Source organism: Eumetopias jubatus, unplaced genomic scaffold, assembly GCF_037043125.1.
Source record: "Eumetopias jubatus isolate StellerSeaLion01/CBP00866 unplaced genomic scaffold, mEumJub1_p1.0 scaffold_14, whole genome shotgun sequence".
Lineage (NCBI taxonomy): Eukaryota > Metazoa > Chordata > Mammalia > Carnivora > Otariidae > Eumetopias > Eumetopias jubatus.
In genome coordinates, this window is record NW_028274820.1 from 64,293,180 (window position 1) to 64,320,267 (window position 27,088).

General features: G+C 42.2%; 1 protein-coding gene across 3 annotated transcripts in view; it reads right to left on the bottom strand.

The window, feature by feature from the left end:
* Window positions 1–27,088, bottom strand: part of PDE1C (phosphodiesterase 1C) — a 625,988-nt gene that overhangs the window by 391,577 nt on the left and 207,323 nt on the right. For all 3 annotated transcript variants that reach the window (XM_088018710.1, XM_088018709.1, XM_088018711.1), the window contains one exon: window positions 20,691–20,862. In XM_088018710.1, coding sequence (XP_087874836.1) covers window positions 20,691–20,862 — 172 coding nt within the window. The remainder of the gene's footprint in view (window positions 1–20,690; window positions 20,863–27,088) is intronic.

Genomic DNA, 27,088 nt, shown 5'->3' on the forward strand with positions numbered 1-27,088 from the left:
ATGCTAGTGACAGCCCATAGGAAAGGCCTATGGAAGCAAGCGTGTAGGCTCACGACCAGGAGAGTGGGAAATCTTAGGAAGGACTTTCTAGGACTCCAGATAAGAGCAGCTAAAGCTGGATTCACTGGCCAAATAAAGTACTGCAGGAGGAAGGGGCAGGCAGGAAATGGCCAAGGCAACAAGCCAGTTGGTGATGTGGTGAAAGTCCACACGAGGCACCAAGAAATGGCAGGAACTGAAGTAAGCAGGCTGATGTTGGCACCTAGCATTGGATCAGAGTGGCAGGGAGGCAGGCAGGCATCGGGAACCTAACTGGAAAGTAGGTCTACACTAGCGACAAAACCAGAAGACACAGACTCACTCCTCGATGCTAGACTAAGAAAGAAATGTGACCTAGTGACTAAAATGTGGGATCTGGGGGCATCTGGTGGCTCAGTCAGTTAAGCATCTACCTTCGGCTCAGATTATGATCCCGGGGTCCTGGGATCTAGCCCTGTATCGGGCTCCCTGCTCATCGGGGAGTCTCCTTCTCCCTCTCCCTCTGCCCCTCCCCACCACCCCTACCCCCGCTCGTGTGCTCTCTCTCATGCTCTCTCTCAAATAAATAAATAATAAAATAAAATAAAATAAAATATGGATTCTGAAGCCAGATTGTCTGGCTTTGAATCCCAAACATACCCACTGGTGGTATGAGCTTGGATTAATTAAGTGCTTCATGCCTGTTTCTCCATCTGTATGCTAAGTTAGCTATTATTATTATGTACAATTCAAGAAAGGAAAGAGAGGCAGAGAGTACCTCAATGGTCCTAGATGTCAGAACAGCAGCTCAGTGCTAAAGGACACATGAACATGGCTGTTAAAGTCAGATAAAGTTAATTCCTTCATGCCACACAGGGCCTAGAGCAAACTATACACCTTCTGAGAGCATTAAACAGGATGCTGATGCTGAACCATATTATCTACTAATTATAAAGCAGCTGCTGATGCCAGAAACTGTGCTCATTGCCCAACATGCGTAACTTTCCTTGACTCCCCACAGGCATCCCATGAGGAAAAGAATATCTAATCCCATTAAACAGATGAAGAAACTGAGCCTCCGTTTAAGCTTCGTGTTCAAGGTCACACAGCAGGCAAGGAGTGAAGCTGGATTAAACCCAGAGCTCAAATGTTCCCACTATACCTCACTGATAAGATACAGGCCACTCTTTGGCCCGGTGGTTTGGCAGAATCATCCGATACTGGCCAGCAGGATCAGGAAGCAGAGAGTGGTGCATTACGGCAAAAAGAGGTGAGAAGGAAAGAACTGGAGACCCTGCTTAAAGTCCAAATAATACGTTCAAACTCCTTTCTCTGGCTAAGTAATACCTTTCCCAACCCACTCCACATGACTCTCTCCACTCTACAATTTCCCATAATTCTTCGTCCAGGTCCAGGTAAGGTCACTGCCTTCCACCAGATCAGAGGACCCCAAAGAGCCCCTATCAGCAGGGCAGGGGTTTACACCCTGGATTTGCTGCTACACATCTTCATATTCCAGGTAAAGCTTATTTCTGCCCATTGGAGCTAATGCATTTGAGAGAGACTGCAAGACCACTCATACTACCCCTCTGCTTGGCCTTTGTGGCCTTTCTCTCATAATTAAAGCCCTGGGCTCTAGATGCAATGAAGACACATGGCTTATAAGACATTGGATGAAAGAAGAATCCAGAATCTGTTATGATACTAAACTCTAGAAAGGGAAGGAGAGAGGGAAAGGAAGGAAAAGGTCCTGTTCACAGTCAAATATCACTGAATAGATGGAAAAGGGATGACAGAGTTAGAAATTACCATTCATTCAGGCAAGAATCATCAAGTGGTGCTAAAACCACTGCATACATGTTTGTTAGTAAAGAGGCTGCCTGCGTAATTTCAAAGTATCTCCCCACAGGTAACATTATTTACTCAGGGGAAGGTACCTTTACAGTGGAAAATTGGGGAAAACAACCTTTTTTTTTTTAAAGATTTTATTTATTTGTCAGAGAGAGGGAGAGAAAGAGCACAAGCAGGGGGAGCAGCAGAGGCAGAGGGAGAAGCAGGCTCCCCACTAAGCAAGGAGCCCGATGCGGGGCTCAATCCCAGGGTCCTGGGATCATGACTTGAGCCGAAGGCAAACACTTCACCAACTGAGCCACCCAGCCGTCCCTGGGGGAAACAACCTTAACCAAATGCTCAAGATTAACATCACCAGTAACAGGGACAATCGGCACTCTTCCCCCCTAATGCCACTCTGAGGACATAGCACCACTTACGTAGTATTCCCGTCAACATGAACAACCTGAATCAAACCCCAAGGCAATGATCAGACGATCCCTGAGGAACACTCTGCAAAACAAAACACATGACCCATTTGCTTCAAAATGTTAACGTAATGAAAGACTAAGAAAGGCTGAGAAACTGCTTCAAATTAAAGGAGACGAATGAGACTCGACAACTCAGTGTAACGTGTGCTTCAAGAATGGGTCCAGGGCCAGAAGGAAAGATTGCCATAAAAGACATTACGGGAACATTGGGTGAAACTAGAATATGGGCTGAATATACTATTATGTAGTAATAGTATTATATTAATGCTAAGCTTCCTGAGTTTGAGTATTCTACTGTGGCCATGTAAGAAAATGGTCTCATTCCAAAGAAACTCAAGTTGGAGCTGACAAGTCATGATGTCTACATGTCTACTTCGGGTCAAGAAATTCAGAAAAAAAGATAGATTATGATATAAGATGAGATGAGATGGGACAGGTATTCCATAGCAAGTAAGTAAATGTGACTCTAAGTAGAGGTTAGACAGTTGTTCATTTTACTAGTCTTGCAACTTTTCTGGAGGTTTAAAAACTGTCAAAACAGTTTTTAAAAAATGCAAAGGCATTTCTTAAATATAGGGACCTGTGGGTTGGCTTAGAGCTAGACAGGATAGCTTTGCTCATTGCTACCCTTGGAAACTTAACCACCATGGAAACTCAACCCTGACATGGCTAGTCACAGTCAAGGACAGAATAATCAGTCAAACACATAATTTAATAAATATAATTCAAACCCCTTCATATACCCTTCTTTAATTCTAAATCTGGACTATTTTCAAAGAATGAAAATGATGAATAGATCAAAGTTTGGGACCCATAACCCAAGACCATTATTTGATTCACATTCTTCCTGTTTCTGACTTCGCAGTGTTCAAGTCATGCTCTTGGGTAGTTTGCAATGTGCCTGCCTCCAAGTACTTGAGCCCCATCACTGCAGCCAGAATTATCACCTCTTCCAAATGAGGACAAGCATGTCTGCAGCTCTTGTTCAAATAGTAATCCTTCCCCAACTAAGCTGACCCCCAGGGTCTAGAGGTAATTTATTGTAGCAAATTCACTTCTGTCTGCACTAAACAGTAATCAATAAATGGGGAGCAGCTAGGTTATGGTTATGGGGCTGTCTAGTCAATAACCATTAGCTACCACTGCATTTAGAAGTAATAAAAAAAAAATGGTCTCAGTTCCAATCCATGTGGAAAAACATATTTTCACAGGTTTCTTCCCCAAATTGCCCATGTACTTCCTTCAGGCACCTTCTGTATTCAGACCCCATGCTACTCTCTAGCTCCATTATTCCACCTATGCCGAAGACCAGAAACCATTGTTTTGATGCTCTGTATGTAGGGAACTGAGGCATGGACATATAATTCCTAGTTCTGTAACTTAAAGGAAAATGCAGTCTTCTTTCTGTTTCCCCAAAGAATTTACAAGAGTTCCAAAGATCTTGGCCTGTGGAATAAAACTGAACCTCACTCCCACAGTAAACCTTCCATATTTGGTTCCTACTTTACCTTTCCAATACTGACGCTCTTTCACATGCCTTTCACACAAATCCAGCAGTTCCTTTAACCTGTCTTCCTGCCTCCTGACCTTGGCTCTCTCTGTTCCTTTTGCTTCTTTTTATGTCCACCATGATCCAAGGTGGCCTGTTTCACGGTTATACCAAGTGCCATTCATCATATTCACCAATTGATGCGCGGTCCAGGGGACCTGCATCTGGTCCAGCTCACCCCATGTGACTCCATTGCATGGCACAGGATATGACTGCAGAGTGATCACTTGAATGGGAAGATAGCATCTGGTATTAGAAGGTTCCTAGTAAGAAGGAAACGGCTCCTTCCCTGCTAGCAAGGGCTGAACCCCTGCCCTAATGCTGTAAGTGGGAACAAACATTTCTACAGAGTAAAACACAGGGTTACATTATTATGAGATAATAATATAACCAGAGCCCCCACTGCAGAGGAGAGGGACAAATCCACAGTCAAGGGACAGCTTATTTGCATTATCACTGGATATAGTTTTAAAGGGCTTTGCTTTATTTTTATTCAGGTACTTTAATTTTACTGCAAAAAAAAAATGCAGTAAAGTCATTCATCACAGAAAGTTCATAAGGAATAACATATGGTGCTTTTGAGATATTTCCCAGTGTAGGGTCCCATATCAGTAGGCCAATCTATCCCTGTATCTCATCTACCATTAAGCCTTAGCCCAAGACCTGGTACTGGGGAGGAGGAGGAGGATAGAAAGTTGGAGAAGTGGAAAGCCAGGGTCCAGCTTTTCTGGCTCGGGGGATTATAGGGAGAAGGGAAACCAGGGCAGAAGAGAGGTAGGGGTGAGACCTGTATGTCCTCTTCTCTCTCTAGAAAGACATTCTCCCCCAAACCAGAGGGTCCACATCCAAGTACACTCAGTGGCCAGTAACATTAGGTAGTAGTAGGTTAGGCTTTAGCTTTCCCAAGTTGTCTCTTAGGTTCTGTGAGGTTTGACCAGGCTCCAGATGTTCCCATGAGCTCCTGAGGCCAAACCTCAGAAATAACCTGGGGCTATGATTGGAGAGTTGACCAGTGAGGCTGACATGGGGCCAAAGTAGCCAAGGGCTGAAGGCTGGACCAACTAATCAAAACTATATTAGAATCACAACCGGAACTCAATGGATCTCAAAGCACTGCAGAGGAGGGTTGGGGGTGGGGAGGCCTCCTTCATTTAAGACAGAACATCAGGGATTCCCTGCACACTTCAGGTCTCTGTGTGGCCTAGGGTAGAAGTTCCTGTTGCTAATCAGGAAGCATAGGAGGTTGATCCACACATCACACTGGCAGGGAGATTTAGATAGAGGCTCCAAGACTGTCCCAGCCCCTGCCCCCCACCTGACAGTACGGAAGCTACCTGATTCTCCCTGTGGGGTTATTTAAGGATGAATCTCTTACACTTTGTACAATGTGCTTTTAGGAGTTATTCTGAGGGGTGTACACTGAGGTGCTGAGGAGACCTCAGATGAGGTCCAATTCTGTACTTGGAAACCTGGATTCCCTAGTAGTCCAGTAAGAATGTGTCTGGTCTGAAGAAGGGTGCACTCTCTAGGGGAACTCAGCCCTGGAGACAAGTCCACTGGCTGGAAACTGGAGTGTATCCATAAACAAATCATCTGTATGAGGGTTAAACATTTTTGAGCATTTCCCTTGGACAACAGAAACAGATGTATTTTGGATATGGTTTAAAATTCTCCCCTCTCTTTACATTATAGTTTCTTTAATTAACACAAATGTTTCATAAAGTCTCTTATAGGCAATAAAAGTTCAAGATACTAAAGAAATAAAGAAAACTGTGGCCTGCCCCATATTTATCCCAGCACTAGAGTCCATGGGGAAGGCATAACATCAACTACAAAATGTAAAATCAAATAGAGAGAGACTGAACCAGGATTTCTAGGCCAGTAGCCTCAGATCTGTGCCCACAGCACAGAGCTGGCAGTGATAAGCCAGCAGAGGATCACAGCAAGACAGGGGACCGTGTCAGCCCAGGTCTTCTGAGAAGCAGATAGCAAGGCAGGATTAGACTTGCAAGAAATATATCAGGGGGAACATCTGTAAGAGAAAATGAAGAAGCCAGGGAGGCTAGGAGACTTGGGATGCAGGTCTGATTCCCAGTGAAGGAGAGAAGGAAAGAAGGTTGAATGGAAATATCTTAGACCACAGTACAGTTCCAAAGAAAGTTCAGCAAGGCCATCATGAAGTCCTCAAGCCAATGTCACCATTAGAGAAGTCCCATGTCTCCCAGGAATGGCCAGTCTTAGCATCTCTGATGCTCTCAGTCACTGGCTGAAAGTACCCTTGGAAAATACAGCCTCAGCCATCACCAAAACAAATTTTCTCACACAGAAGCTGGGACTTTGGGCCAAGTACACTCCCTGTGGTTGGAGATGGCCACCACAAAGATAGATCCCCTCTTTCCCAGAATACCATGGAAGGACCAGGAAGAATGCAAGAGGAATAGTGTCTGCATGCTCCATGCTTTGTCAGTTTCCAACACTAAAAAAATCTGTCCATAAAAACTTACCTACAAAAAAGAAGCCTAAATATTTCCCTAATGGGAAGCCAACTTTGCAATAGAAACGCCTCTGAGTTAAAAAAAAAGAAAGAAAGAAAGAAAGAAAAAAGAAAAGAAAAGCCCTCCAAATTCGTTCTTATGTTTTTCCCCTTAACAAACTTGAGGAAGACTCTACAATTGGGATTAGCAAAGACCAGAAGGGAAAAATGTCAACTCCAGGGAGGCAGCACTAAGTCAGGGAAGTAGGTGTCCCCAAAAGTCCCAGTGGGTGACCAACATACGGTGATAGAGAAAGATGTGTGACCAGACTTCCCATGAAGCTAATTGGGAATTTTAACCCATGACTCATCCTGGGGTGGGGTCCGAAGCTGCAGGGGCCGCCACCCCACGCCATGCCATATCAGCAGCCAGATTGCACATTTCCTGAAAGTAATCAAGTCAAAAACTGGCTTCTTGGCAGTAGCCCCTAGGGGAAAAATGACTGCCAAAAACCAAAATGAGGATGAGTTCAATGATTTAATTCTGCATGGAAAACATAGTCCGTTAAATGGGATCTGACAAGGCCTTAATCTCATCCATAGCTGAGGGCGTTGGCTCAATGCAGTTCTACTTTCTACAACATATTCTTAGTAAGCTATGTATAGAATCAGGAACACTTTTGCCAAAGCCCAAATAAGTCCGTTCTAAGTGGGAAGAGAAGCTCATCAAACCCCCAGTGATTCTCTGGGGACCAAACATGTTATTCTTCCAAATGCAAAATTATCAAAACTTGGTAACTCAACCCATGTTGAGAGTCACACGGCTCAAGGGAAGCAACCGAGATGGCCCATGCACTGGATGGCTTCAGAATTTCCGCTAGCATCTAAGAAGGTCAGGCCAGGACAGCCTTGCTCAGAAAGCACCCACAGGGCTCCTGTTCCCAGCCTAGGGTTCATTGCACAACCCAGTCACATAAGAAGGGGTCAAGGTTTGGAGGATCAATCCATCGCTAAACAGGGTTTTGAAAACTGGGAGAGAAGGAATTAATGGCTGTCACATTCATTAGCCCTCTTAATCCTAGCAATAGTCCCCAAGGCCTGTGTTGTTAATTCAGTTTCCATTTGTAAAACGAGGAAACTGAGACTCAAATCACATGGGTCACAAGAGCATTTGCAAACTCCTATCTGTGGCATTCCGAAGTCCAGGCCCTTCTACGCAGAGGGTGGTCCTCGGACCCTCACATCACTTGAGAGTTTGTTTGAAGTGCAGATTCCCAGGCTGCAAACCAGACTTACTGAATCCAGATCTGCATTTAATAGAATCCCTGAAGGAATTCATAAAGTTTGAGAAGCGCTGACTTTAAAGGGGTCCTATCCAACAGCATGGGTGGATTAAAAACATAAATCTGGACTAGAAAAAAGATTTAGTGCAAAAGAACAGGGTAGGTCTCACAGGAGAAGCATCAAACTATATACCCCAACCACCACACCCAAATTAATAGAACCAATCACACTGTCTCATTCACCAATGAGGAACACAGAAGCCAATGTAGAGAAGTCATAGCTTTGGAGCCAGGTGGACTGGGCTGAAATTCCTAGCTCTGCCACCTGCTGAGTGGCTGTTTGATCTCTCTGAACCTCAGTTTCCTGACCTGTACAACTGGGATTGCAATACTCATCTTGCCCTGGTTTGGAGAGATTAAATGAGCAATGAATGTCCAGTTCCTGGCCATAGCACATATTCAATAAACATTGGTTTCTTTGCCTCCCAGTGCAACCTGGACTGGGTCTCACCTTTGCAAATGTGCACACCAGAGGCTGGGGAGAGAAAAGGCTGACAGGAGTCAACTCTTTCCTGTTCTCTGGGCCCTCGGAGTCCTGTCACTAATCAGACTGGCGGGGCTTGTCTGTCTTCCTCAAGCTCCGGTTCAGTTTCCTCTCTCATCTCTTTTAAGAAAAACTTGAGCAGAACAACAAGCTCAAAGAGACAGGTCATGAGGAAGAAGGAAAACAGGCATCTGGGGGTACAATTCCCAGGAGTGTCTACTTTCTGGACAATGAAGCTTTTTTTTTTAAGTTATGGTTCCCACCTTCTTCTTTCCAAAAGTCTCAAGTCTTAAAAGCAGATTTTTCATGCCAGAAGCTTAGCAAACTTTCAGGGCCCATGATGTCTCTGATCCTATTTACTCTATGTGTATACGCTCAAAGGCATAGAAGGTTTCCAGTGAGAGCTGAGTAGAAAGAGATTAGCACCTCCAGAGCATATTCTGGATGCCAGATACTGTGCTTGTCTTTCGTTTATATTACCTCCTTTAAACCCTCCCACCAATCCTGGGAAGTGGGCACCTTTATCCCTATTTCAAAGATGAAGAAACTGAGGCCAGATGAGATCACTGACCTGCTCCAATTAACACAGCAAAATATTTCAGAGTTTCAAGGAATATTCATATCATCTGGTCCAGTGATTCTCTAAGCATGGTCCCTGGACCAGCAGCACAGCACCACCTTGTTAGAAAGGCACATTCTAGGACCCCACCCAGACCTGCGGGGGAGCCCAACAATCTGTTTACATAATCCTCCAAGTGACTGTGATGCACGCCCATGTTTGAGACACACTGCCCTGGTCTACCCTCTGATGTGACAGCTAAGAGAATGGAGGTTCAAAGAGATGATGTAATTTGCCTTGGTAACTGAGTCGAGACAAAAGCCCAGTACAGCCACTTTCAGGAGTTGAATTTTCTACCTGGGTAGCTTAGAATATCCCTTTCATGAGGAGTAAAGACTAAAGTCCATAGTACAACCACACAAAACTGTGTTAGCTTCCAAGCAATAGTGGCTGGGATTTGAACCTGGACAATAATGAGGAGCCCCTTCCCTTCCTGCACTGGTCTCTCTGTCTCGAGACCCTGCTGAACTGTCTGCTCTGAGACATGGAACATTTGCCTCATCACCACTGCCCAGCAAAGACGAGGCCTGGCAGGGAGGCTGCCAATGAATGCGTTTGGAATTGAGATAGCATTTGCACACACCTCAACCATTGACTTATAAGCCTTGGGGGAATGAGGCGGTGCCTCTCATTTTCTAAAATTGTTATTTCTAAATCTGTGTTTCAAATTCTCAGTTTCTGCTATGCCCGCTTGCATTATTGCTAACTGACACAGAGAGTGTTAGCCTCTAGTGGCAGTTTGGTTGGAAGAGGAGCTGTCCTGAAGCTGCATTTACATCACAAGCATGCTTTTTTTTTTTAAGAGGTTTATTTATTTATTTATTTATTTAGTAATCTCTATGCCCAACGTGGGGCTCTAGCCAACGACCCCAGGATCAAGAGTTGCATGCTCTTCTGATTGAGCCAGCCAGGCACCCCCACAAGCATGCTTTTTATGTGAGTTTATAGATGATACATTTATTTGGGGTGGGACTCCAAGGGCTCCTAAAGCCTAAGTGGGACCTAAAGTCTACTCAAGCTACCCCTTGCTTCTGCCATTGATGACCACCAATTGGCAAGCAATTGTCCTTGTTAGTTTGTGTTTGAACTCAATCAGAACTATGGGATCTACCTTTCTGGGCCAGTTTCTCCATTTCTAAAATGGGCATCATCTTTGGGTTGTTAGGGTCATGCCTGGCAATATAAGAATCCTATTGTTATTGTTGTTGTAACAGGGAGCCTGGGGGAGACTGAAACATATAAACTTTTGAAGCTTTTTTGAAAAACACCTACCATTTATAAATTTATAAACACTTCTTACCTTTGGAAATAGAGAATAGAATTTACCTTTAGAGCAGGCTGTCTCTTTGATCTAGAAGGAATTACTTGAATGGAAATATTATGCAAATATAAAACAAGTATGCATTTGAAAGATGGCAGAGGAGTAGGAGACCTAAATTTCTTTTTTTTTTAAAGATTTATTTATTTATTTATTTGACAGAGAGAGACACAGTGAGAGAGGGAACACAAGCAGTGGGAGTGAGAGAGGGAGAAGCAAGCTTCCTGCGGAGCATGGAGCCTGATGCGGGGCTCGATCCCAGGACCCTGGGATCATGACCTGAGCCAAAGGCAGACGCTTAACGACTGAGCCACCCAGGCACCCCAGGAGACCTAAATTTCGTCTGGTCCCAGGAATTCAGCTAGATAAGTATCAAACCATTCTGAACACCTACAAACTCAAGAGGAGATCAAAGAAAAGAACAGCAGCAACGCTCTGAACAGAACAGTGACCACTTTCTGGAAGGTAGGATGTGCAGAGAAGTGAATCCGAGGTAATATTCAGGAGGATAGACGGTGGGAGAGGGGCCTCCGTCGGCCGCTTCTGGCAAGTGATAGAGCAGCGGAGCACAAAATCGGAACTTTCAGAAGTCTGCTCTGCTGAGGGACATCGTTCCAGTGGCTAAGCGGTGGGTGGAATCCTCTCAGGACAGTGTGGTCTCAGGACCCTGGGGGTCACAGAAAGACCAGGGGTGCCTGAGTGCGGCAGAGCTCCCAGGTATTGTATCCAGGAAGCCGGGGCTGCAGAGACGGAGCCGAGGCGCGGGCTCTCAGCTCGGGGTTGCCATAAACCGGGATCCGCGGCACAGTCGGGCCACTGCTCCTCCAACAGGGACCAAACAAGCAGCAGAGCCGGGGAGACTCCCCTTCCTCCCCTGGGAGGAGCGGTACGGGAGCGCACTGCAGGAATCTGCTGGGTTTGGAGACTCCACACCAAGTTGGGTGCCAGAGACAGAAACGCTCGGTCACAGGCCGGGTGAGCATGGAGTGTGGCCGGAGACCGGGGAGATGGGAGTGACTGCTTTTCTCTGGGGGTGCACTGAGGAGCGGGGCCCTGAGTTCTCGGATTCTCCGGGGTGGAGATTGGGAGGCCACCATTTTCACTCTCGTTCTCCAAAGCTGTACCGAAAGCCTGCAGGGAACAAAAGCTCCCAATAGCAAACTTGAGCAGATGACTTAGCCGGGACTGACAAGGGCGGGGCAATTCTGCCTCCAGCAAAGACATTTGGGAACCCCTGCAACAGGCCCTTCCCCCGGGTCAGCAAGAACAGCCAGCCAAGACACAGTTTACGATCAATGAGAACGGCAGAACTCCAGCGCTAGGGGAATACAGCATATAGAATTCATGGCTTTTTTCCCCCTGATTCTTTAGACTTTCAAAATTAATTTTTTTAATTTTCTTTTTGCTCTTTTTCTATTTTTTTTAATTTTTCTTTTTCCCTTTTTCAACCAACATCTTATCGATCCCTTTTATAAAAATCTTTTTTATTTTTCATTTTTAGAGTCATATTCTATCCCTTCATTGTAGTTAACCTTATTTTTGGTATATAATAAAGTTGTTCTCTCCTTAAAATTTTGGGATACAGTTTCTTCTAACAGACCAAAATATACCCTAAATCTCTAGTGTATGGCTTTGTTCTAGTCTCCTGCCAGATCACATTCTCTCCCTTTCTTTTTCTTCTTTCTTTATTCAACCAACTTCGAATCTTATTAATTAGTTATAAAATCTTTTATACTTTTCATCTTTACAGTCATATTCCATCCCTTCATCATATTTACCCTAATTTTTGTACATATATAAGGTTTTCTTTCTTTAAAATTTTGGGAGGCAGTTTCTTCTAACAGACCAAAATATGCCCAAAATCTAGTGTGTGACACTGATCTATTCACCAGCCTGATGATATTTGATCATATTCTTTTTTTTTTCTTTCTCTTTTTTTCTTTCTTTCCCTTTCTTTTCCTCCGGTTTCAGGTCTCTTCTGATTTGTTTAGGGTATACTTTTCTGGAGTCATTGTTACCCTGTTAGCATTTTGTTCTCTCATTCATCTGCTCTTCTCTGGACAAAATGACAAGACAGAAAAACGCACCTCAAAAAAAAAGAACAAGAGGCAGCACCGACTGCCAAGGGACCTAATCAATATGGACATTAGGAAGATGTCAGAACTAGAGTTCAGAATGACGATTATAAAGATACTAGCTGGGCTTGTAAAAAGCATGGAAGATACCAGAGAAACCCTTTCTGGAGAAATAAAAGAACTAAAATCTAACCAAGTCGAAATCCAAAAGGCTATTAATGAGGTGCAATCAAAAACGGAGGCTCTAACTACTAGGACAAATGAGGCAGAAGAGAGAATTAGTGATATAGAAGACCAAATGATGGAGAATAAAGAAGCTGAGAAAAAGATAAGCAACTATTGGATCACGAGGGAAGAATTTGAGAGGTAAGTGATACCATAAGATGAAACAATATTAGAATAATTGGGATCCCAGAAAAAGAGAGAGAGGGGCAGAAGGTATATTGGAGCAAATTATAGCAGAGAACTTCCCTAATGTGGGGAAGGAAACAGGCATCAAATCCAGGAGGCACAGAGAACCCCCCTCAAAATTAATAAAAATATGTCAACACCCCAACATCTAATAGTAAAACTTACAAGTCTCAGAGACAAAAAGAAAATCCTGAAAGCAGCTCGGGACAAGAGGTCTGTAACCTACAATGGTATAAATATTAGACTGGCAACAGACCTATCAACAGAGACCTGGCAAGCCAGAAAGGACTGCCATGATATATTAAGAGCAATAAATGAGAAAAATATGCAGTCAAGAATACTATATCCAGCTAGGCTGTCATTGAAAATAGAAGGAGAGATCAAAAGCTTCCAGTACAAACAAAAACTAAACTAATTGGCAAACACAAACCAGCCCTACAAGAAACATTGAAAGGGGTCCTCTAAGCAAAGAGAGAGCCTAAAAGTAACATAGACCAGAAAGGAACACAGACAATATACAGTAAGAGTCACCTTACAGGCAATACAACGACACTAAATTCATATCTTTCGTTACCCTGAATGTAAATGGGCTAAATGCCCCAATCAAAAGACACCGGCTAACAGACTGGATAAAAAAAACAAGACCCATCGATATGCTGTCTGCAAGAGATTCATTTTAGACCCAAAGATTCCCAGATTGAAAGTGAGGGAGTGGAAAACCATTTACCATGCTAATGGACACCAAAAGAAAGCTGGGGTGGCAATCCTTATATCAGACAAATTAGATTTTAAAACAAAGACTATAATAAGAGATGAGGAAGGACACTATATCCTACTTAAAGGGTCTCTCCAACAAGAAGATCTAACAATTATAAATATCTATGCCCCGAACATGGGAGCAGACAATTATATAAGCCAATTAATAACAAAAGCGAAGAAACACATTGACAACAATACAATAATAGTGGGGGACTTTAACACCCTCCTCACTGAAATGGACAGATCATCTAAGCAAAAGATCAACAAGGAAATAAAGACTTTAAATGACACACTGGACCAAATGAACTTCACAGATATATTTAGAACATTCCATCCCAAGCAACAGAATACACATTCTTCTCTAGTGCCCATGGAACATTCTCCAGAATAGATCACATCCTAGGTCACAAATCAGGTCTCAACCGGTACCAAAAGACTGGGATCATTCCCTGCATATTTTCAGACCACAATGAAACTAGAACTCAATCACAAGAGGAACGTCGGAAAGAGCTCAAATACATGGAGCTAAAGAGCATCCTACTAAAGAATGAATGGGTCAACCAGGAAATTAAAGAAGAATTTTAAAAATTCATGGAAACCAATGAAAACGAAAATACAACTGTTCAAACCCTTTGGGATACAGCAAAGGCAGTCCTGAGAGGAAAGTATATAGCAATACAAGCCTTTCTCAAGAAACAAGAAAGGTCTCAAATACACAACCTAACCCTACACCTAAAGGAGCTGAAGAAAGAACAGCAAATAAAGCCTAAACCCAGCAGGAGAAGAGAAATAATAAAGATCCGAGCAGAAATCAATGAAATAGAAACCAAAAGAACAGTAGAACAGATCAACAAAACTAGGAGCTGGTTCTTTGAAAGAATTAACAAGATTGATAAACCCCTGGACAGACTTATCAAAAAGAAAAGAGAAATGACCCAAATCAACAAAATCATGAATGAAAGAGGAGAGATCACAACCAACACCAAAGACATACAAACAATTATAAGAATATATTATGAGGAACTATATGCCAGCAAATTAGATTATCTGGAAAAATGGATGCATTCCTAGAGATATATCAACTACCAAAACTGAAACAGGAAGAAATAGAAAACCTGAACAGACCTATAACCACTAAGAAAATTGAAGCAGTTTAATCAAAAATCTCCAAACAAGAGCCCAGAGCCAGATGGCTTCCCAGGGGAATTCTACCAAACATTTAAAGAAGAATTAATACCTATTCTTCTGAAACTGTTCCAAAAAATAGAAATGGAAGGAAAACTTCCAAACTTGTTTTATGAGGCCAGCATTACCTTGATCCCAAAATGAGACAAAGACCCCATCAAAAAGGAGAATTACAGACCAATATCCCTGATGAACATGGATGCAAAAATTCTCACCAAAATATTAGCCAATAAGATCCAACAGTATATTAAAAGGATTATTCACCACGACCAAGTGGGATTTATTCCTGGGCTAAAAAGTTGTTTCAACATCCGCAAATCAACCAATGTGATACAATACATTAATAAAAGAAAGAACAAGTATCATATGATCCTCTCAATAGATGCAGAAAAAGCATTTGACAAAGTACAGAATCCTTTCTTAATCAAAACTCTTCAGAGTGTAGGGATAGAGGGTACATACCTCAATATCATAAAAGCCAACTATGAAAAACCCACAGCAAATATCAATCTCAATGAGAAAAAACTGAAAGCTTTCCCCTAAGGTCAGGAATGCGACAGGGATGTCCACTCTCACCACTGTTATTCAACATAGTATTAGAAGTCCTAGCCACAGCAATCAGACAACAAAAAGAAATCAAAGGCATCCGAATTGGCAAAGAACAAGTCAAACTCTCACTCTTTGCAGATGATATGATACTGTATGTGGAAAACCCAAAAGACTCCACCCCAAAACTGCTAGAACTCATACAGGAATTCAGTAAAGTGGCAGGATATAAAATCAATGCACAGAAATCAGTGGCATTTCTATACACCAACAAGACAGAAGAAAGAGAAATTAAGGAGTTGATCCCATTTACAATTGCACCCAAAACCATAAGATACCTAGGAATAAATCTAACCAAAGAGGCAAACAATCTTACTCAGAAAACTATAAAATACTCATGAAAGAAATTGAGGAAGACACAAAGAAATGGAAAAATGTTCCATGCTCATGGACTGGAAGAACAAATATTGTGAAGATGTCAATGCTACCTAGAGCAATCTACACATTTAATGCAATCCCTATCAAAATACCATCCACTTTTTTCAAAGAAATGGAACAAATAATCCTAAAATTTGTATGGAACCAGAAGAGACCCCGAATAGCCAGAGAAATGTTGAAAAAGAAAAGAAAAGCTGGTGGCATCACAATTCCAGATTTCAAGCTCTATTACAAAGTCATAATCATCAAGACAGTATGGTACTGGCACAAAAACAGACACATAGATCAGTGGAACAGAATAGAGAGCCCAGAAATGGACCCTCAACTCTATGGTCAGCTCATCTTCCACAAAGCAGTAAAGAATGTCCAGTGGAAAAAAAACAGTCTCTTCAACAAATGGTGTTGGGAAAATTGGACAGCCACATGCAGAAGAATGAAACTGGACCATTTCCTTACACCACACACAAAAATAAACTCAAAATGGATGAAAGACCTAAATGTGAGACAGAAGTCCATCAAAATCCTAGAGGAGAACACAGGCAGCAACCTCTTCGACCTCAGTCACAGCAACTTCTTCCTAGAAACATTGCCAAACGCAAGGGAAGCAAGGGCAAAAATGAACTATTAGGACTTCATCAAGATAAAAAGCTTTTGCACAGCAAAGGAAACAGTCAACAAAACCAAAAGACAACCAAAAGAATGGGAGAAGATATTTGCAAATGACATATCAGATAAAGGGCTAGTATCCAAAATCTATAAAGAACTTAAAAAACTCAACACCAAAAGAACAAATAATCCATCAAGAAATGGGCAGACGACATGAACAGACATTTTTCCAAAGAAGACATCCAAACGGCCAACAGACACATGAAAAAGTGCTCAACATCACTCAGCATCAGGGAAATCCAAATCAAAACCTCAATGAGATACCACCTCACACCGGTCAGAATGGCTAAATGTAACAAGTCAGGAAATGACAGATGTTGGCGGGATGCAGAGAAAGGGGAACCCTCCTACACTGTTGGTGGGAATGCAAGCTGGTGCAACCACTCTGGAAAACAGTACGGAGGTTCCTCAAAAAGTTGAAAATAGAGCTACCCTACGACCCAGCAATTGCACTACTGGGTATTTACCCAAAGATACAAATGTAGGGATCCGAAGGGGTACGTGCACCCCGATGTTTATAGCAGCAATGTCCACAATAGCCAAACTGTGGAAAGAGCCAAGATGTCCATCAACAGATGGAATGGATAAAGAAGATGTGGTATATATATATATATATATATATATATATATATATATATATATACACAATGGAATATTATGCAGCCATCAAAAAAAAACCTTGCCATTTGCAACATGTGGATGGAACTAGAGGGTATTATGCTATGTGAAATAAGTCAATCAGAGAAGACATGTATCATATGATCTCACTGATATGAGGAATTCTTAATTTCAGGAAATAAACTGAGGGTGGCTGGAGTGATGGGGAGTGGTACGGATGGGGTGGCTGGGTGATAGACATTGGGAAGGGTATGTGCTATGGTGAGCGCTGTGAATTGTGCAAGACTGTTGAATCACCGATCTGTACCTCTGAAACAAATAATATAATATATGTTAAAAAAAAGAGAGAGAGAGAAGATAGTAGGAAGGGGAAAATGAAGGGGGAGAAATCAGAGGAGGGAGATGAACCATGAGAGACTCTGGACTCTGAGAAACAAACTGAGGGTTCTAGAGGGGAGGGGCTTGGGGGATGGGTTAGCCTGGTGATAGGTATTAAAGAGGGCACGTAGTGAAAGAGGGAACGCATTGGGTGTTATACGCAAACAATGAATCATGGAACACTACTCAAAAACTAATGATGTAATGTATGGTGACTAACATAACATATAAAATTAAGTTAAAAAAAAGAAAAAAAAACAAGTACGCATTCTTTGTCCTGGGAGTGGCTTGTATGTAACTGTCATCACATACTTGCAGAGAGCTAGAAGAGATTTCTAGGAAAAGTGATATGAAACAACTAACTCCTTCCTTTTGAGGAGCAACATCATTAAAATACATGTGAGAAACTGTGGTGGTGCTAACTGAGGCCAGGTGTCAGGAAAGGACAAGAGAAGCCAGCCAGAGGAGGCATCACAAGAAAGAGGAGATCTGGACTGGACACAGACTTAGAACCTCACTGAGGTCAGAAAGTCCACCCTCAGCGTGAGACCCCATTGCCCTGGCAGGTGGCAGGAGGCAGAACAGGCTAAGGGCTGCGTCTGTAACTAGTGTCAGTAAGCCTGGAGTCCCTGGATACAGTTAGGGAGACAAACCCCCAAGAAAAAGACTAGACTTCCTGATAATCTGGCACATTGGGCTTACTGTCATTGCAGTTTGGATCTTATTTGATAATTAAAGCTGATGACCATATTTCATGGCCCAGGATTCCTAATGCTTTCCAAATGGGATGGAGGAGGAAGAGAAGGGAGTAAAGCAAAGTTGCCACTGTGTTGCTCACTGGTAACAGTCCGACAGAGGAGCTATGAGGACAGACAATGCAAACTGATGAGAACCATGTGCTCCTCCTCAGCAAACAAGACCCTCCATAACTGAGAAAGACAAGATGTTAACAATCACATACCCAAATGCCTTAATTGTGTGTTCAGGAGTGCATAAACGTGTTCACATGCACACACACACACACACACACACACACGCATTACAGGGGCTAAGCGGCTCTGACTTTCAGAGTCAGAAAGACAAACCCAAGGGCGCCTGGGTGGCTCAGTCAGTTAAGCGTCTGCCTTCAGCTCAGGTCATGATATCAGGGTCCTGGGATCAAGCCCTGCATCGGGCTCCCTGCTCCACAGGGAGCCTGCTTCTCCCTCTGCCTGCCACTCCCCCTGCTTGTACACTCTCTCTCTCTCTGACAAAAAAAATTAATAAAAATTAAAAAAAAAGAAAGATGAGCCCAATATTTCAACCTCAGTAGAGGTAAGTAAGACTGTACAGCTTAGTAAAAGTAGTTACCTCAGGGACTGAGAGCACCTATCATTGATGCATCCCTGAAATTTAAAAATGTGCAGGTATAACACCATTCGTCCAAGATTTCCCAGAGTCACTAACATTGGGAAGTCAGCAATTCTCACGTTTTTTTCACTCGAGTGAAATGTGAAATGCGGGGGTGGGGGCACCAGAGAACACATAAGTGATATATTCCTATCAGCATTATTTAAAATCTAGCGATGACTCATTTCTTTGCAATCCAAAAAGCATATAGAAAACAAGTGACGTTATTACACGGGTAACCTTGATTCTGCTCTAATTTACTTCCTGATAAATAAACTGTTCCCACATGTTAGTACTTTGCTTATGATAATTTATGTACAACAAATCCCACAACTGATGTGACCACCACAGTTAAGGACAATTGCTTTAGAGAATATCTACCCTCTAACATTGTCATTGAAATCACTTACCTTCTTTGGAAGAAAGGATGGTGCCAGAATAACACACAGTTGTCTTAAGGAGACAAATAAATGAATAACCAATGCCAATGGATTTCTAGCTTCAATTGCTGAAGGGTTGGTATATTTATACCTGCCACATTTTCCTTACTGCACCAAGTGTTACAAGGCACCAAAAATAAGTCCCAAACCTTAACAAACATAATTTAATCTTTTTTTCTGGAACCCAGATATTGATATATAACACAACTAGCAGAGCAAATGAAGTTCACGGCCATCAATACATTTTCTCTATTAAAGAACACTGAATGCCAAGAGAAGAATTGGCAAGAATTGGCAAGCAAATGAGATGTTCTTTTCAGGAGAATGCCTCTTTAGCTGTTCATTGAAGAGGACAGTGAACCTGGACTCAACTGGAAGGAAGAGCTACAAGAAGACTGCAGGTGAAAGGGTGGACTCCACCAGAGACGCTCCAAAATGAGAACACACAACCCAAGAAAGCCAGTCGCCCTCCCCTTTCCCACCAAAGTCACGTGCAAAGAACTGCAGGTTCGTGGAAGTTAACTTCTCTCTACCTGAGTGGGTTTTATTTTATGTAAAACCTCACAATGCAGTAACCAAACCTTTAGTAGAAATAAGAAGAGCATTTGCTTTGCAGTTCTTGCCCCGGCCACTGCATCAGTCACATTACATAAAGAAATCCAAACGCCTATTCATCACTGCTTTTCCGAGCTCATCTATAATTCAATCTACACTGAGAAGCTTCACACAATGAAATGGTTTTTTACTGAGCGATTACACACATCACCTGGATGCAAAAGAGAGCACATTTTTCATGGATGCCAAGGGTTGTCGGAGTTGTTTATGGGAGAAGAAACATCGAGGTTTCTGTGTTCTGCCAGCCATGTGGAGCGTGTGAGAGCCTTCTATAATGGAAAGAAAAGTGAAAGACATAAAACTAGGGTAACAGGGAGGAAAGAGGGGAGGAGGCAGGCTGGTAAAAAAAAAAAAATCAACCTTAATTTCTGATGCCAGCACTGCTGTGTATTTCAAAAATAAACTTGAAAGCCCCATTCGGGGGGAAGAAATCACTTTTATCCACCACGTCCCCTACTCAGATGGATTTTTCTTTGACACAGTGGAAAGGTGAGTGCCAGAGTCATGGCTAAGTGGGGTCCAATACAGGAAGACAATGCAAGAGGCCTCTACAGAAGACAGAAGACCAAATGACGAACAAGAACAGAGTCAGCAGCCACATGGGAAAGCACACAGGAAGATCTGCAGCTCTGACATCTCTTACGACTAGAAACCTGCCCCCAGCCACAGACTCTAAAGGCTGAATTCATTCCCACACATGTTTTTTCTCTGTGCACTTATCTCCATGCTCATCCTCCCCTTTGAAGCAAAAGACTCATTAATCCAATTCAAACGGCCAACATCAGTAAATCCTTTGCCTCAGCATTTAAATGCCAATACCAATTAAATACCAACAGCAATTTAACTACTGATAGGACCTTCACTATATTCAGGAAATCCAGCCAGAAGTCCAGCTAGCATTAATTCCAACACTCCTCCATCAATTCTCATTTACTCGGTGCAGAGAAATGAGGTAATTTGCTGGCCACGCTGACAATGCACCCAACTGGACTAAAATAACTCCGTAGCAAATAAGAAGGAACAAATTGATTGCAATCCACCAAACCTGAAGGACGTCTTCACCAAGGCTTCCGGGCTATCAAGCTGAGGCAATTCATCAGCTAGGATCTCTTCTGGTGGTCGAGGGTCATGGACAATCGTTGGCCGTGGCTTTTCCTTGGCATTCCCTGTGAGCCCATCGATGAGGGAGTTCCACAGACAGTTCTGTGACTTAGACCCTGTGAGGGGAGAGGTGTGCAGTCAATTACCAACCAACAACATGTCCTGCCTTGCCCAACTCGGGATTTTCAAAAGCAAAGCAGGGAAACATATATTTCTCATGATCTCCACCATCATCTGAGGGCTCCAAAAGATATTGGTCAGGCAACTTACGGAGCAACCAAGAATTTTTAAATCTATGTGCAGAAAATAGGCTAACACCCTGAATATTTTGACCCACAGCTAAGTATTAAGGATATATGTCTTGTCTCATTTCAGTTGGATCAACTCCAACTCCTGGTAGAGCTGTGGACACTTACATATATATTTATTCAGCAATTGGAAGCATACAAAGGACTACCATTTTAGAGAAGAGTAAGGATGTTCAGACACAAGTGTCCCTTATGAAATCAGCGTGTGCAAGGATCAAATTTCAAGACTCTATTCTATGGAGACACCCACCCCAAACAGGGCCCCACCTCTAAAACCCAGAACTCACTCTGGCAGTTTCAATCTTCTAGAAGATCAAGACCCAAGGAAAATTACACCATGGGTTTACTGATATTCTACCCAACAAACACTTCAAACATATAAGATGAACATTAAAGGCAAACATGAAGTGGTAATAGTATCCCAAAATAGGGCCTGATAAGCCAGGCAATCAAGGGCAATATTGACAGGGATAAGTTACACTGATATCATGTATCCTTGATATGATGGGATGAGAATGGCATTTCACCTCTGTGATCTTCCTTCCCAAAACACATAGCCCCAGTGTATTAAGCATATTCCTAGCTTCTGTAAACCTGATGCTTTAAAATCTGCCCTACATGCATATCCCAGACATGCCTCGTTCTGGACAACTCAGTAATGCATCTGAGTCACCTTGTTTTTCAAATACAAACCAACCAAACCAGAGTCCACCCCCACAATACCTCCCTTACTGAGCTTTTGTACTCTGGGCCACTATACACTTGTCCCACTCACCCCAGGGCAGGTACCAGACAACTAGAGACAGCCCCTATATTCCAGAGCCCACTGAGATTATTCAAACTAGCCAATCCTAAGGCTGCTTACCTTGCCTTGCCCAGAAGCCACAATAAAGACACTTGCCCACAGTTTATCCTCCACCCCAGCTCTGCCTTATAACTGATCCCAGTGCTTCTCCGTATGGCCTCCATGGTGAGATATGTACCCCCGCTTTGGGGATCTGCAAGTATTTTTTTTTAAAGATTTTATTTATTTGTTTGACAGAGAGAGAGACAGCAAGAGAGGGAACACAAGCAGGGGGAACGGGAGAAGGAGAAGCAGGCTTCCCATGGAGCAGGGAGCCCAACGCGGGGCTCGATCCCAGGACCCTGGGATCATGACCCGTGCTGAAGGCAGACACTTAATGACTGAGCCACCCAGGTGCCCCTGGGGATCTGCAAGTATTACAAAACTATCTTTTCAGTGGCAGTCATCTCCAGATCTGTTGGCCCTACCATATGTAAATAATAAAAATCTATCCAAATATGCAGTCTAGTCATGGGGAAAACATCAGACAAATCCCAAATGAAGGACATTCTGCAAACACCTGACCAGTACTTCTCAAAACTGTCAAGGTTATTAAAGAGTAATGAAAGTCAGAGAAACTATCACAGTCCAGAGGAGCCTAAGAAGACATGATGACTAAATATAATGTGGTGTCCTGATGGGATCGTGAAACTTAAAAGGACATTAGGTAAAAACTAAGAAAATCTGAATGAAGTATGTACTTTAGTTAATAATAATTCATCACTATTAGTTCATTAATTGTGATAAATGTACCATATTAATATGAGATTAGTAATAGGGGAAATTGGGAATGAGGGTATCTGGGAACTCTCAATACTATCTTTGCAAATTTTCTGTAAACCTAAAGGTGTTCTAAAATAAAAAGTTATTATAAAAATACAAATAAATAAATATTATAAAAAATAGCTGTTATAAAAGGTCTATGAGCAAAAAAAAAACCACTTTTTTTAAGTGGAGCCTGAGAGTATTACTATTGCTTTTTATCCTTGCATAAAGATACTGTTGAGTTGCCAAGTCATGCACCCATGGAGCTGTGTCCATCCAGAAGGGGTTGACTTTTTCTATCCCATCCATGCAGAGGGAGGACCTTTTTCTAATTTACATAAAGGTTCTTTATGAGCTCTGAGGGGGCATGCACAGAGGGCTAAAAACACTCCCAGCTAATGTATATGCATGTGACAGGTGGGCAGAGAAAAAAATCTGTGTGCACATGGGCATGCCTCCCCAAGACCCTAACCAGCTACTTGCACCCCACAACAGAAGAAATCACCTGAAGGACAGCTTTGCCACTAAGGTCAAAAGAACTTCACACACAAAGGGGAGCATCTCACAAAGATCCCTGAACCTTCACTAAGGACACACATGGGTCAGCAAACAACTCTTTCAATGAGCATGGCTATGACTGCTCCCCTTGGGATGTCCCACATCCAAACTGCTTTTGTATTAATGAAGAGAAAATTAAAGCACACTAGTGCCAGGAAACAGATGCCTCCCACTCCTGAAATGCAGACAGCTTTTCTAAAGTCCTAAACAGACATCTTAATAAGATCTGGTCCTATTAATGAAGGTCTGGTTCTATGTCAATAAAGGTCTGTTCTATGTTAACTAAGGTCTGGTTCTAGGAAGAAGAACAACAGCAGTAGCCTGTTTTCTTAAATTTGATCTAAATGAAAGCCTTACAATAAACTCCCTGCCCATTTCCCTTCATTCTTTTATTTAGTCATTCAATGTAGATATATTTAATTCCCTCAATATGCCAGGTTCCATTCTGGGCCACAGAAATAGAAAGATGAACCCATAAGCAATCACAATAAGTGGGCAATGCACCATAACTAAGGGCAAATGAGTGCTCTAGGAGACAGAGGAGGGCTCACCCACTCTGCTTCAGGGCCAGGGGGAAAAGTTACACAGAGAACATCACATCTGATACCAATCTAAAGCAGAAAGAGATCTTCAGCAGGTGAAAAACAGAGAAAAGAACGTTCTAGTGCAAACAGTATGTGCAAAAGGTCAGAGGATAACAAAGTAGCTTCTAAAGGCCGGAGCAAAATGAGAGGGGACAGTGACCAGAGAAAAGGTCAAAGGCTGGTTGGACAAGTTGGTAAAGTGCCTTGAATAAAATGCTAGTCATTTAGAAAGTCTTCTTTAGACAATAAAGAACTAAGGCCCTATCTGTATTTGAGAAAGGAGACTGGAACACTACAGAGCAGTGAACTTGTGAGGAATAGCAATGGTAATATGAAAGGGTCTATGAATCTGTCTCATCTGTAGATGAAATAAAGTCTTACACATACTTTGACTAATTTTTAAGTATATATAAATGTGAGTAATAAATTACAAACTCACGTAAAAGCACTAATGAAATGAGCAACTATATGCCAACAAATTAGATAATCTGGAAGAAATGGATGCATTCCTAAAGATGTATCAACTACCAAAACTGAACCAGGAAGAAATAGAAAACCTGAACAGACCTATAACCACTAAGGAAATTGAAGCAGTCATCAAAAATCTCCCAAGAAACAAAAGCCCAGGGCCAGATGGCTTCCCAGGGGAATTCTACCAAACATTTCAAGAAGAATTAATACTTATTCTTCTGAAACTGTTCCAAAAAAATAGAAATGGAAGGAAAACTTCCAAACTCGTTTTATGAGGCCACCATTACCTTGATCCCAAAACCAGACAAAGATCCCATCAAAAAGGAGAATTACAGACCAATATCCTTGATGAACATGGATGCAAAAATTCTCACCAACATACTAGCCAATAGGATCCAACAGTACATTAAAAGGATTATTCACCACGACCAAGTGGGATTTATTCCTGGGCTGCAAAGTTGGTTCAACATCCGCAAATCAATCAACGTGATAAAATACATTAACAAAAGAAAGAACAAGAAACATATGATCCTCTCAATAGATGCAGAAAAAGCATTTGACAAAGTACAGCATCCTTTCATGATCAAAACTCTTCAGAGTATAGGGATAGAGGGTCCATACCTCAATATCATAAAAGCCATCTATGGAAAACCTACAGCGAATATCATTCTCAATGGGGAAAAACTGAAAGCTTTCCCCCTAAGGTCAGGAACGCGGCAGGGATGTCCACTATCACCACTGCTATTCAACATAGTATTAGAAGTCCTAGCCACAGTAATCAGACAACAAAGAGAAATCAAAGGCATCCGAATTGGCAAAGAACAAGTCAAACTCTCACTCTTTGCAGATGATATGATACTGTATGTGGAAAACCCAAAAGACTCCACCCCAAAACTGCTAGAACTCATACAGGAATTCAGTAAAGTGGCAGGATATAAAATCAATGCACAGAAATCAGTGACATTTCTATACACCAACAACAAGACAGAAGAAAGAGAAATTAAGGAGTCGATCCCATTTACAATTGCACCCAAAACCATAAGATACCTAGGAATAAATCTAACCAAAGAGGCAAAGAATCTGTACTCAGAAAACTATAAAATACTCATGAAAGAAATTGAGGAAGACACAAAGAAATGGAAAACTGTTCCATGCTTATGGACTGGAAGAACAAATATTGTGAAGATGTCAATGCTACCTAGAGCAATCTACACATTCAATGCAATATCCATCAAAATACCATCCACTTTTTTCAAAAAAATGGAACAAATAATCCTAAAATTTGTATGGAACCAGAAAAGACCCCAAATAGCCAGAGGAATCTTGAAAAAGAAAAGCAAAGCTGGCGGCATCACAATTCCGGACTTCCAGCTCTATTACAAAGCTGTCATCATCAAGACAGTATGGTATTGGCACAAAAACAGACACACAGATCACTGGAACAGAATAGAGAGCCCAGAAATGGACCCTCAACTCTATGGTCAACTCATCTTCCACAAAGCAGGAAAGAATGTCCAGTGAAAAAAAGACAGTCTCTTCAACAAATGGTGCTGGGAAAATTGGACAGCCACATGCAGAAGAATGAAACTGGACCATTTCCTTACACCACACACAAAAATAGACTCCAAATGGTTGAAAGACCTAAATGTGAGACAGGAGTCCATCAAAATCCTAAAGGAGAACACAGGCAGCAACCTCTTCGACCTCAGCCACAGCAACTTCTTCCTAGAAACATTGCCAAAGGCAAGGGAAGCCAGGGCAAAAATGAACTATTGGGATCTCATCAAGAAAAAAAGCTTTTGCACAGCAAAGGAAACAGTCAACAAAACCAAAAGACAACCAACAGAATGGGAGAAGATATTTGCAAATGACATATCAGATAAAGGGCTAGTATCCAAAATCTGTAAAGAACTTCTTAAACTCAACACCCAAAGAACAAAGGATCCAATCAAGAAATGGGCAGAAGACATGAACAGACATTTTTCCAAAGAAGACATCCAAATGGCCAACAGACACATGAAAAAGTGCTCAACATCACTCAGCATCAGGGAAATCCAAATCAAAACCTCAGTGAGATACCACCTCACACCAGTCAGAATGGCTAAAATGAACAAGTCAGGAAACAACAGATGTTGGCAGGGATGTGGAGAAAGGGGAACCCTCCTACACTGTTGGTGGGAATGCAAGCTGGTGCAACCACTCTGGAAAACAGTATGGAGGTTCCTCAAAAAGTTGAAAATAGAGCTACCCTACGACCCAGCAATTGCCCTACTGGGTATTTACCCCAAAGATACAAATGTAGGGATCCAAAGGGGTACGTGCACCCCCATGTTTCTAGCAGCAATGTCCACAATAGCCAAACTGTGGAAAGAGCCAAGATGTCCATAGACAGTTGAATGGATAAAGAAGATGCGGTATATATATATATATACAATGGAATATTATGCAGCCATCAAAAGGAATGAGATCTTACCATTTGCAATGACGTGGATGAAACTGGAGAGTGTTATGCTGAGCGAAATAAGTCAATCAGAGAAAGACATGTATCATATGACCTCACTGATTTGAAGAATTCTTAATCTCAGGAAACAAACTGAGGGTTGCTGGAGTGGTGGGGGGTAGAAGGGATGGGGTGGCTGGGTGATAGACATTGGGTATGTGCTATGGTGAGCACTGTGAATTGTGCAAGACTGTTGAATCACAGATCTGTACCTCTGAAACAAATAATACATTTTATGTTTAAAAAAAAGAAGAAGAAGATAGCAGGAGGGGAAGAACGAAGGGGGGGAAATCGGAGGGGGGGGTTGAACCA